This window comes from Barbus barbus (genome assembly GCF_936440315.1).
Source record: "Barbus barbus genome assembly, chromosome: 48".
NCBI classification, from domain to species: Eukaryota; Metazoa; Chordata; class Actinopteri; order Cypriniformes; family Cyprinidae; genus Barbus; species Barbus barbus.
This window is the reverse complement of record NC_136726.1, coordinates 5,327,636-5,340,556: the sequence shown is the minus strand read 5'-3', so window position 1 is coordinate 5,340,556 and position 12,921 is coordinate 5,327,636. Positions and strand designations below refer to the sequence as shown.

Below are 12,921 nucleotides of genomic sequence, written 5' to 3'. Positions count from 1 at the left end.
ATGAACATACTTTCCAGAAGGCCAACAATTCACTAAAAATGTTTTTTATTGGTCTTATGAAGTATTCTAATTTGTTGAGAGTGAATTGGTGGGTTTTTGTTAAATGTGAGCCTAAATCATCACAATTAAAAGAACCAAAGACTTAAACTACTTCAGTCTGTGTGCATTGAATTTATTTAATACACGATGTTTGAATTACTGAAATAAATGAACTTTTCCACGACATTCTAATTTATTGAGATGCACATATACATATACACACACACATACATAGGCCTACACATTAATTGACAAATACTTAGCATTTTCTATTCAGTCTTGGTATTGTCAACGAAAACTATTCAAATAATTTCCATTAAATGCAATAAACCTAAAATACAAAAAATTTAACCCTTTAAAAAAAACTAACGAAAATGTATAACGTTGCAGTGACATTTAATTGAAACAAATAAGTGCAAACTGAAATACCAGAATTATTCAAAGTAAATTTGAAATAGCTAAAGCTATAAATATTTTTTTTTTTTAACTGACCAAAATTATGAATATAAATTACTAATAAATATTATAGTAGAAAATAAATAATGCTAAGATGACACTGAATCTATTCTGATTCGAATAAATATGTATACGTCTGCTGCATTCTCAAAACTCTGGCCATTTGATAATACATAGAATATCAAAATCGACTGCGGGCGGCAGATCCTTTTCCTATTGAGCACCCAAACTAGCTATATATATATATATATATGTGTGTGTGTGTGTGTGTGTGTGTGTGTGTGTGTGTGTGTGGTAAGTAATTTATAAATACTAGAGGAAAGTCGTGTGTTAAGGATTTGTTCTGAAATATTTATTCTAAATATTAATATAAAATATTAATTACTATATTAATACTAATATATGCATCTTGTTTTAAGTGCTTTTCAGAGCCCGGCACGAAATCAGGAATTTTATTGACTGTAACTGTATGCCATTAATCTTTATGTAATACTATAAAGATTTAATGCCTCAGTTTACTGTTGTTTAAAGACGCATTTGGAAGTCTTTCAACAAATACAACCTAAATGACATGAAATGACTGTAATCTCTATTTTCCAAACTTCTATTTCTAGCAGATTTCACAAGCAATTACTGCATTTCCATAAAAAAAACACCATTAGATGTTCTCTGCGAAGCCAATTTTGGCCCTAAATGGCCCTTTTTACACAAAGACTCAAAGTAAACATTTAAACTGTTGGATATGTTTTATGGTCTGGATGCTGTGCAATTTGAAGAGGATGAGTCACTGAATTGTGTGTGTGTGTGTGTGTGTGTGTGTGTGTATCATTAACACTGATGCTAGTTTTCTCATTTAATGAGGCCGACCTGTCTAATAGCAAGAAAAGCCTCATCATGCACATTACAAGACAGAAGCTCATCGCCCCGCACACATTTAAACACCGGCTTTCTTGTTTTCTGTCATGTTGTTGTCATTATAGAGCACAATTTATTAATCATAGACTGGCTAGCCGAATCTCACAAAGCTAGTCAAGAACATGTGTGGGTCAAATTTTACCCCAAAAAAGAAAGGAACCCCGAAAAATAATTCTGCATAAAGAAAATTAAGCCTATATTTAGGATCAATTAACATTTGTTGTATTGTGGCATTATGACAGTTAAGTAACACCCCCCCCCCCCATTACACATTACCATAATGGGGAAAAAAATGTATTACTTTATTAATATAAACTTAATATAACTTATTATAACAACATAACGTAACGTAACGTAACGTAACATGGTATTTGTTGCACTTTATTTATTAAAACACCCAGATGCATTACGGTAATGAAGCATCAAATAATTTTTTTGTTGTTTTTTTGGGGAATTTTGTGGTTATATTAGTTGTGACAGTGTGACATGACTTTCTCAGATTCCTCATTACCATAATGCAATAAAACCCATTCTCATCACTGTAATCTCAAAAAAATAGTAAAAACTGTATTAAATTAAACCAAACAACTAAAAAAAATAAAACACCCGGGCATACTACAGTTTTTTTTTTTGTGCAAAGAACAATATTTCTTGTATTTTTGTGGAGAAATGTGTCTATAACATGCTTTAAGAGGTGCGTAAATAAGACTTACAACCCATTTTACTTCTGAAATGTGATGTATTTTACAGTAAAACAATATTGGAGGAAAAATAGCTGGGCAGGATTTAATTTTACCCATTAAGAATGGATTGTGTAAAGTACCTTCAAAAGTCAAGTTTGGGGGGGAGGGGCTAAAAATGAGGTCTCGATGATGTCACTGAAAAGAAAAGTTGTTTCAGATGCAGCGCAACTTATTAAATTTTACAAAAACGAACAATTTGTCAATTTTGAATAGCCTACACCCATCATATGCAATAACACCAATTCAATTGTATTTTAAAAAAAATAACATTTCAAAACCACCCAAAAACCTGCAAGCACACAAAACCTCGTCCTGAAGTGTGAGGCGGCGATGGAGCTCGAGGGGAAAGCGCGCGAGAGAGGTTGTAGTAATTGAATGTTATTATGTGGGAGAGGTCCGCGCACCCTACTGAGAGAATCCCATTAGTGGCCAGCCAGATTTAATCGCCATGTATGAAATTATTAAAAACCTCAGTGAATCGCTCTATTCCGGCCTGTTAAGGGTGATTCTAGACCGTGGGGAAGCGCTGCTCAAAAAACACACGCTAGAGAAAAATAAGACACGCGAGTGTGCCGTTGCCATGGCAACCCATGTCGCGCATTAGCGAGAGTTAGTGATGTCACTGAACGGTGGTGATCTGTGTTAGTCATCAGTGTGCATGTTGTTCAAGCAACTGCTCCAGATAAACCTATGCAAAACATACTTGTGCTGTCTGTATTCAATTCAATCAATCATCTTTAGATGTATCCATTTTCTTCCTTCTGCTCAATTTTCCAATACTCATCATATCCGACCATTTCCCATAGGCTATGTTCAGAAAAGCCTACTAACATGCTATTCCTGCTGTATTAAGTTTTCTGCATGCATATTAGACCAGTTTCACCTACAGTATGTACAACAAAACTCTAATACAAAGCAATGTATTTTAGAGTGAGACTATTTAATGAGGAAAAAAGTAGGGCTGGACTTGATTTTATCCATCTTTACCTGTACCTTTATAGGACAGTTTTGGGGGGAGGGGCTAAAAATGAGGTATTGATGATGTCACTGAAAAGAAAAGTTGTTTCAGAGTCAGAGCAAGTTTTGAAAAAATGAGAATAAGAGAATAAACTCCAATCATGTGCATTAAGACTAATATTTAACAATGCAATGCATTTGAATAGACATTTATGACAAATAAAACACAAGTAACTGCAGGTATGATATCTTTTTTTGATTAGTTATTTGTTCAGAGTGCCAAAAGTTACAATGCCACTGTTTAAAAAGTGTCCAACTTTTAAATGTAATAAAAAAAATAAAAAAAATTATATAATGCAGGAGAGACTGGGGCAAGTTGTCACAGAGGGAAGCTGTCATAATATTTCAGTGATTTCAATGAAAAAAAAATGCAGGACATTTTTAAACAGTTTTCACTTAGAAGTGGCTCTACATTTCACAAATAATGAATGAAATGGCAAGTAACGGATTCAATTAAACATGAAATTTTGATTTGAAATCGTATTTTCTTGCACTCCAACCTTTGCTTTATTTACACATTTGAGAAACCCTTTCTTACAGGTGTTGGTTTTTGACTATTTAAAGTCAAAATTACAATATTTATTTCCTCTAAAGTCAGTTTCAAGTCAGATTTTCACCGAAAGGTTCAACTATGTTTGCAGGACAAGAACATTTTCCATAAAATGTCAAGTCAGTGCAAGTTTCATGAATGTTCTAATTCAAATATTTGTTGGCCTAAACCATGTTTTATGTGTTTCGGTGTTGTATAGTTTACATTTTTTGGTGTTTTATGAATTATGCGTTTCATAATAGCGTTTAAATAGCATAAATGCGTTTCATAATCATCAAGTCCATAATAGTATGTTCAGTGGCATGTTCCATTGTGACAACTCATTGGGGCATGTTGTCAAAAAGTTTTCAATTAACTGAATATAAAATTTTGGTATTTTTTTTGGTAAAAAAATTAATAAATAAATAAAACAACACTTGAAAAAAAAAGTGTTAGAAATTGCCTTGGGCTCCACTATTATGCAGTACTGGGTAATTAGTAATCTAGTACTCCGTTCCCAACACAAAAGAGCACAAAATAAAGTCTAATAACTCTCCAGGCCACTCAATGCCCATGTTAACACCTGACTATTCGACCACAACATGAGCAGCTGTTAGAAATCCTAAATCCTGCTTAAATGATCCCAGAGTCACAGATGCAAATCAGCTGATGAGGAAGTTACAAAACAATGTTCTTCAAATCTGAGAACAATTGCTCTTCAGCAATCAGATTAAAATATTCATTCTTCTCTCGAGCCACAGATTCATCATTTTGCTGAACATAACAGCTTGTTAATTTTTATATGAAAATGTTAAAACAAATGGATGAATTAGTTACTTAATGTAATGTTGGTTTTATTTGTAAATTATGTTTATTTAATAAACGTCTATGCATTTTTAATTGAACATGTATTATAAATCACCTTAAATAGATTTCATTGAAATTTTGTATTAATTCAATTGCAGCTACTGTTCAAAAGTTTGGGGTCTGTATGATCTTTTTAACATTTTTGAAAGAAGTCTCTTAAGTTTATCAAGGCTGTACATATCTGATAAAAAAAAAACACTAAATCAGTAATATTGTGAAATATTGTTAAAATAAGTGGTTTCTATTTGAATATATTTTAAAATGTAATTTATTCCTGTGATGCAAAGCTGAATTTTCAGCATCATTACTCCAGTCTTCAGTGTCACATGATCCTTCAGAAATCATTTAATATGCAGATTTGCTGCCCAAGAAACATTTCTGATTATCATCACTGTTGAAAATTATATTAATTTTTGAGGAAACCTTTATTTTTTGGGATTCTTTGATGAATAGAAAGTTCAAAAGGACAGCATTTATTTGAAAAAGAAAGCTTCTGTAACATTATAATTGTCTTTACTGTCACTTTTGAACAATTGAATGCATCCTTGTTGACTAAAAGTATTCATTTCTAAAAGAAATTGCACTGATCGCAAGCTCTTGAACAGCAGTGGATGCATATCAGAGCAGGAGGAGATTTTATTTCATAATATCACAGAAACTGAGAGTTTGCTGCAAAAGTGTGTTTGAGCATCCAACTACAGTGATGTTTCAGAATCAATCAAAAATAACACGATTCCATGTTAAATGGCACACAGCGAGCCTGATTATGCTGTTTATCGAATTCGCTTGACAATGCATCGCACATGTAAACAGAGAGACAGCACAGATGCGTATCAGTGCAACAGTCGACGGGAGACCAAGAAAACAAAAAAAATCTCTGATAGCGTTTGGAATTGAAGGAAAATTGAGCGTAGCGGCCCCATCACTCGGTGACAATTTCAGGGCTTTTCCACTTGTCAAAAACCTGACGACAAAACAGAAGCCTCTGATACGCCGGGTTAAACCGCAAACAGAGCTCAATAAAACCTGCCCAACAAACCCTACTGCACTAAACGAAAGGCACATTTAAAGGGACGGCGCACCTAAAATTAAAAAACCGGCCATCTGCTCATTTGAAGCCTTTGTGAGTGTATTTCTTCACCCAAACACACAACAGACTTGGAAGGCAGTGCAAGTTATATGTGACCCTGGACCATAAGGTCATAAGTCGCTGGAGTATATTTGTAGCAATAGCCAAAAATACAATGTCTGGGTCAAAATTATCCATTTTTCTTTTATGCCAAAAATCATTAGGATATTAATGTTCCATGAAGATATTGTGTAAATTTCCTACCGTAAATATATCAAAACTTAATTTTTTATTAGTAATATGCATTGCATAAAAGGTGATTTTCTCAATTTTGATTTTGCTTTTTTTTTTTTTTTTTCTTCTTCACCCTCAGATTCCAGATTTTCAAATAGTTGTATCTCGGCCAAATATTGTCCGATCCTAACAAACCATACATCAATGGAAAGCTAATTTCGAAAAATTGACCCTTATGACTGGTTTTGTGGTCCAGGGTCACATATGGACACCTTTATGGTGCTTTTCGGAGCTCGAAAGCTCCAGTCCCCATCCACTCCCATTGTACACACAGCTTCAGATTTTCATTTTTAGGAGAACTGTTGTTTTGTTTGGCATAAACATTGAACATCCTGACAAGACTCACGATCTCACGGCAATTTGTACATATTTTACGAGGTGGCTAATTCGTACAACCTCACTCGTACAAATTCATACGATTTTTGCTATATTGTACGTATTTTACGAGTTGCACAATTCATATGAATTTGAACGAATGACCTACACCTAACCCTGCCCCTAAACCTAAACATCACTGGGGTGTAGACAAGTTGCACGAATTAGTCACATCGTAAAACACGTATGAGTTGGTCGTGAGATAGCGTTGCACAAACGGTTCTCAGCCAACACGTCATAACTACCATTCAGAAAAACATCAATACCGTTGGCAGTTCACATTCATTCTCTGAGTGATGGGGAATCTGTTTTGAGAGATCTCAGCTGAATTTTCACCTCTACACAATCATGCCACGGGCATATAAACACTCATTCACTCACTGCAGGTCAGAAACGGGCTTGTGATAAACCGGTCATTTCTTTTCCCACATTTGCAAATTTGCAACATTAGGTGGAGAGCTTGTGATCGGCTTTATAATCGATGAAGTTGTTGCTCACTTGGCGTGTAGAAATGGTCTATTTTCAGAATTGCATACTACCATAAACCTCGTATAATTTCTGTAGTATGCAGTATATGCTCTGTATACATCTACGTATGGAATATTCTGGAAGGTCTGTGATATTTGCCAAATTGCAGAAAACTTAACCATAACAAACTTCTTGGAATACTGTATCCCATAATGCAATGCTCCCACCTTGACCTTTACTTACCATTATATCTAGAGGCAACATCAGTCATCAGTTTTTAATTATTAACTACCACAATTTAACTACCAAAAATGATCCGTTATTTGAGTGGACATCCAAAATTTGAGATTTATGGTTGTTTTGGAAGCAAAATGTGTCAATCTTTCAGACTGCTGCAAAGAAAACCTCCAAAATACATATTTAAGTGTCTATTTTAATCGCACTTCTATCTATTTGCATCTGTTGATTTAAATTGCGATATGCATTTCAGCAGCACCTACGAAATACAACAAACTGTCCAGTTTGATTCCTATCCTGGCTATACTCTGAACGGTTTCATCATATATCATTCAGACTGATATACATTTAACATTTTATTCTTAAACATAGTGAGTTGCCATGGCTGATGACAGTATTTTCTGATTTATAACCTCTTTAACTCTAATATGTCAATGAAATTAAAAGAATTTTGAACCTTTTTGGTACAATGTTAAGACTTCAGTTCTGGAAATGTATGCAAATGAGTGCACATTTAATTAGATAATGCCTCATTTGCATATGTATACATAACATTTCAGAAAACTTACATTATTACAAAGCAACTGTTTAATGTATTGTGATTAATCACCTGGGAAAGTATGATAGATAACATTTCATCCCATTCAACTGTAGTGTGTTGTTACAAGAAAAAAATAGTAGACTGTCGTGTAAACAATCGCTGGTTCACTCGAGCCTAGCAACTGTAGTCTGGTCTCTAAAGATGAGACCAGACTACAAAAAAAACAACAAATTAAAACAAGCATTGCTGATAATCACACATACACTGGAATATGCAACAATGCAAGGTCAAATAATGAGAAAATACAATGAAATAATACACATGCAGCAAGAAAATTAAAATCCAACAGACCTTTGTGTACTTTACGGAACAAAGTGGTGAAAGGCCAAAAAAAAACTAAAATCAAAAAACAAAATTAAAAACCAAGAAAAAAAAATTAAACAAAACCAACATCAACAACCAATCGCTTTGGGTTGTGATGCTTCAAGGAGATTCAGAATGTCAATTACTAAAGAAATGGTTATAACCTGCATGAAGGCCCAAATGTCTGATGGTTAAGCATCTTGCAGCCGTTGGCTGGTTGAGGCCGGGTGTAATGCTCACATACTGAATAACTGAGTCAGGAGTCAAGACTTGCAGTAGGAAAAAAACCTCAAACAATTAAACATGCTATATTGCCCCAAAAACACACAAAGCAGCACACTGAAAGCACAATTGCTCTGTTGAATCACAAGAGTTCAGAGCAGCTCAGAGTTCAATGATAAGGAGAACAAACACCCTGATTGCCTTATTGTGCCTCGCTAATGTGGAAACCGTTAAAAATCCAGCAATGACAACAAAATCAAGCATGTCGTCATCCCATTTGTGAGCAAAACACAGCAAAAAAAAAAAAAAAAAAAAAAAAGGAAAAGATTTTTCCAATTTTCTTCTAAAAAACCAACATTAAAGCCAGAAACTGCTGCACCCTAAATATCAGCAAATGAATAAATAATAAAAAAAAACACAAACATGCACAAATATAAAATATAAAAATTAAATTAAATATTCAATTAATTAAAAAAATTATAATTATTTATATTTAATATGCTCAAGGATATTTAATATATTTTGCAATATTTTATGTATTTAATCAAATTATTATTATTATTATTATTATTATTAAATATCAATAATTATCTGTAAACATTCAATCATTCAGGATATTGTAAATATCTTATTACATTTATTGTCTTACTAATAAATTATACATTTTTTAAATATAATATTACATTTAATGCAAGTAAACGCAATTAAATATTTAATTACAAGATTTTATGTATGCAATTTTAATATATATTTTTTGTATTTCTGAACAAATATAATGTTGAAAATATTTTGCTTATAATCCGAGACCGCTATCTGTGAAAATGGTCAATCATTCAGGACACTGTAAATATCTAGTATAATAGATATCTATCATTTATTTGTAGATATTTACAATATCCTGAATGATTGAATGTTTACAGATAGATTATTGATATTTGTTTGAAAAATACAAAAATATATAATAAAAATAAAATATGCCAAAAAATATTGTAAATCATATATATATATATATATATATTTATTTATTTTTTTACCATGTATATGATTACTGTATATATCAAACCTTACTAATAAATTATACAGGATATTTATAACATCCTGAATAACTGAAAACATTCACAGACACAATCTGAGTGTGTCCAGGTTTGCCGTCCATTCATTCATACACAAGCAACAGCTCTCAATAAGCATCTTCCACAAACCTCCTGCAAGCGTCCTGTATTAGATCAGCGAAAGGAAGTGGACATATAAAACTTATAATGAAGCTTCGTCATTGTAGCAAATCACACGATTCCACCCCCAGTCTTTACACAACTGATAAATATTTTTATGCAATTAAAGCTGCAGTTAAAATAAGCCGCTGAAATCTTAAACCAGCATTTTTCACTCCGACTCCTTAGCAACAAGAAACAAGGCTCTTCTCACTTCAAAACTTCGGCTTTACTTCACCTCCTCCCTCCCTCGGTGGTCCGACAAGTCTCCGGTCCACGTGAAAGACTGTGTGAACCAAAGACTTACCATGAGGAATTACAAACACACGTGTGTTTGTGTCGGGTCCTAATCACATAATGAACACGGCATAGATCAGCCCAGGCCTTACACTATATATAACACACAGAGCTGGCATCAGGAAGCCAACAATCACTGGCCGTTCATCTTCAGACGATACCTGGATAGTGAGTTAAGCAGGACTATAAGCATCAAATACCTGAGGAAAAAGGGCATAATGGTAACAGTCAGATGCATTAGATGTGTCTCAAACGTGCCCGTGGTGCTGATCTGATTAGGCAGACTAACACAAAGGAAAGCGGTAGTTGACATATACTGTGTGATCTATGAGGAACAAGCTGATTCCTGTAGGCTGCTCGCGTCTGTGGATTACGCACTTCAACGGCCGGAGATCGGTTTACAGTGGCTCAAAGATGCTTGGACACAGTTCTGAATGTCATTATAACATTATTCCCACTATTAAAAGAAATGGTTCACCCTCAGGTCATTCAAGATGTACATGAGTTTGTTTCTTCATCAGATTTGGAGAAATGTAGCATTGCTCACCAAAGGATGCTCTGCAGTGAATGGGTGCCGTCAGAATCAGAGTCCACACAGCTGATAAAAACATCACAAGTAATCCACACCACTCCAGTCCAGCACTTAACATCTCGAGAAGCCAAAAGCTGTGTGTTCGTAAGAAACAAAACCACCATTAAGACGTTTTAACTTCAGACTGTTGCTTCTGGCCAAAATACGAGTCCTCAATCTATAACATAACAATCTGGTCTGAATCAGGAGAGAAATCTGCACCGATCAAGCAATAACAGTCCAAAGCAGCTCTAAACAAATATGTGTGTTGATTTGTGATGTGAGAGACAACAGGTGATGGGCTTTTTCACTGAAATAAGTGTTATTATAGCCTTGTATTTTAGCTGGAAGCAATGTTAAAACATCTAGATGGATTTTCTTTATCTTAAAAACATGCAGATTTTCACTTCCATTAACTGCTGGACTGGAGTGGTGTGGATTATTGAGATGTTTTTATCAGCTGTTTGGACTCTTGTTCTGACGGCACCCATTCACTGCAGAGCATCCATTGCTGAGCAAGTGATGTAATGCTACATTTCTCCAAATCTGATGAAGAAACAAACTCCTCTACATCTTGGATGACCTGAGGATGGAAAAAAAAGGCTAATTTTAATTTTGGTGGAACAATTGCTCTAATGCAGAAACTACCATTACCTTAAAAAAAATAAAATTACATTTGTTACAGTATTTATTCATATTTGTAAATCAACTGTTCACTCTTAGTTCATGTTAGCCTAAATAATATTAACAAATACTACTTCTAATGTTAAAACATACAGCCTTATTGTAAAATGTTAGCCCCACGAAAATATCACATCAAGCATAAGCTTTTCTGAGAACTAACTTCGCCATATTTGTAATGTCTTTCAGTCACCTTGGTCATTTTTAGTGGATGTATGAAGTTTTCCTCAAGTTCAACCACAAAGAGTCAAAAGTTGTTATCTATTATTTCATTGTTTTAAAGGAGTGCTTGTGCAAACTGTAAAATAAATGTTTGTACCGTCTCGAAGGCAGTGTAATTCATACGTTTTAATGCGGCTATAGTGACTAAATGCTTGTTAATTAATTGAAAAGATCAATGAATTAAACTAATAAATTCAATGAAAGGCTCTGCCTTCACACAGAGGATCTGAATGATCTTACTGCATAATCAGAAAACATACATGTTCCCATTAATATCAGAGGAACAAACGCCACTGATCTAACCACCACGGTCCAGTTAAGCAATCAGAGTCTCAGACCACAGATAAATTCCAACCAATCATTCTTTTCTTCAGCTCGTATCTAACAGGAACAGACAGTCGACTCAAACAATCAGCACAATCATCTTCCTGAAAGCATGCACGAAGCATCTTCTGGTGGAGAGGTTGTAAGAAATCACAGCTATTGTAATATTCGGAGATGGCAGATGGGCCGAAACAGCAATAAAGTGTTGCATCACTTGCTCCTTGCAGAGATTCCTACCGGCACCCCCGACACATGCTCCCTTCACATTTACAAAACACCTTCTGTTTATATACAATATTGCACAAAAACATTTTAAAAAATAATATATATAATTAGTAATAATATATAAACACAAATAAATAGAAATATTAATTTTTTACTATTAAATAATAAATAAAATATTTTATTTGATACCATTTTATTTGTTTAATACTTTATTTGCAAATAGTTACAAATCTTAAATGTGTAATATAACTATATCTGGATTATATTTTTAAAACTCGTCACACGTCAAAACCACAAAGTGTGGCAGTAGTTTGTGAACTGATGAGATATTGGCATCGCACACCTGTAAACCACATGCTAATGGAGAGCTGAAGGTGTGACCCTGTCTCAGCTAAAGTTCAAGCTCTCATAGGAAGCCCAGTTCTTCTCATTTCTATATCAATGCAATCATGTAAAACTCAAGCGGACAAGTTCATAAGCAACACACCCGAGCTGAAGAAGAAGGAGGAGGTTGAAGAGACAATTTGTTACTGAACAACACCGAAACAAATCAATGACACATGCATCCAACAGCATAATGTCACAAGACGCACAATATGAGGCACCGGACTCTCTGATGGAGATTAAAACGCAATGCATGATACAGCTGAAAAGCCTGAAAGCACAAACCTGTCTGTCCTTTCCCGAGGGTCTTTTCTAAGCGGTACGGTCCCACGTAATTGGCATGAGGGGTAGTGTTGTTTTCTTTCCCAGACAATGACATGTTTCCCGTCTAAACACACTTCGGGTGGCGTTGCAGTTCTTGGGATACAGCAATCCTCTTATAGCTGCGCTGCACCGGAGGACGCGCTTTACTCCAAATCAAGGATGTCTGCTTTTGTTTCTCCTGCCCGTCTCGGACCGATAGTCTGTAGTTGAGGTGGGAACAGGGCTCTTTTGACCTTTCCTTCTCACGGGGTGAACCGGGCGGCTTAAGATCCGACTGGCATCGCGGAGACCTGCACAGCTTGTGTCCGCCAGTGGCCGGTCTGCGAATCCGCCGTCGCTACTACGGCGAAGGCGTGCTAATTAATATTCATGAGCTGAGCTGAGCCATTGGAGAGTCAGCCAGCGACGTCACCTTGAACACTTAATATTAAAAAGACAGTTTTTAAGACTAAGAAACTAAAAGAGAACCTGCTTATTTTTTTTAATGATTAATCATTAATTACATGAGGAATTCTGTGAATAATGCTATATAAATGATAATTGCAGT

The 12,921-nt window shown here is 34.8% G+C and overlaps 1 protein-coding gene across 1 annotated transcript in view; it reads right to left on the bottom strand.

Moving 5' to 3' along the window:
- The window catches only part of LOC306866589 (serine/threonine-protein kinase BRSK2-like), a gene marked incomplete at both ends in the record, with an annotated part of 232,036 nt that extends 219,607 nt beyond the window's left edge, over positions 1-12,429 (bottom strand). Inside the window, one exon of the mRNA XM_079411847.1 lies at positions 12,336-12,429. Within this exon, the coding sequence (XP_079267973.1) occupies positions 12,336-12,429 (94 nt within the window). The remainder of the gene's footprint in view (positions 1-12,335) is intronic.
- Between the last annotated feature and the right edge of the window lie 492 nt (positions 12,430-12,921).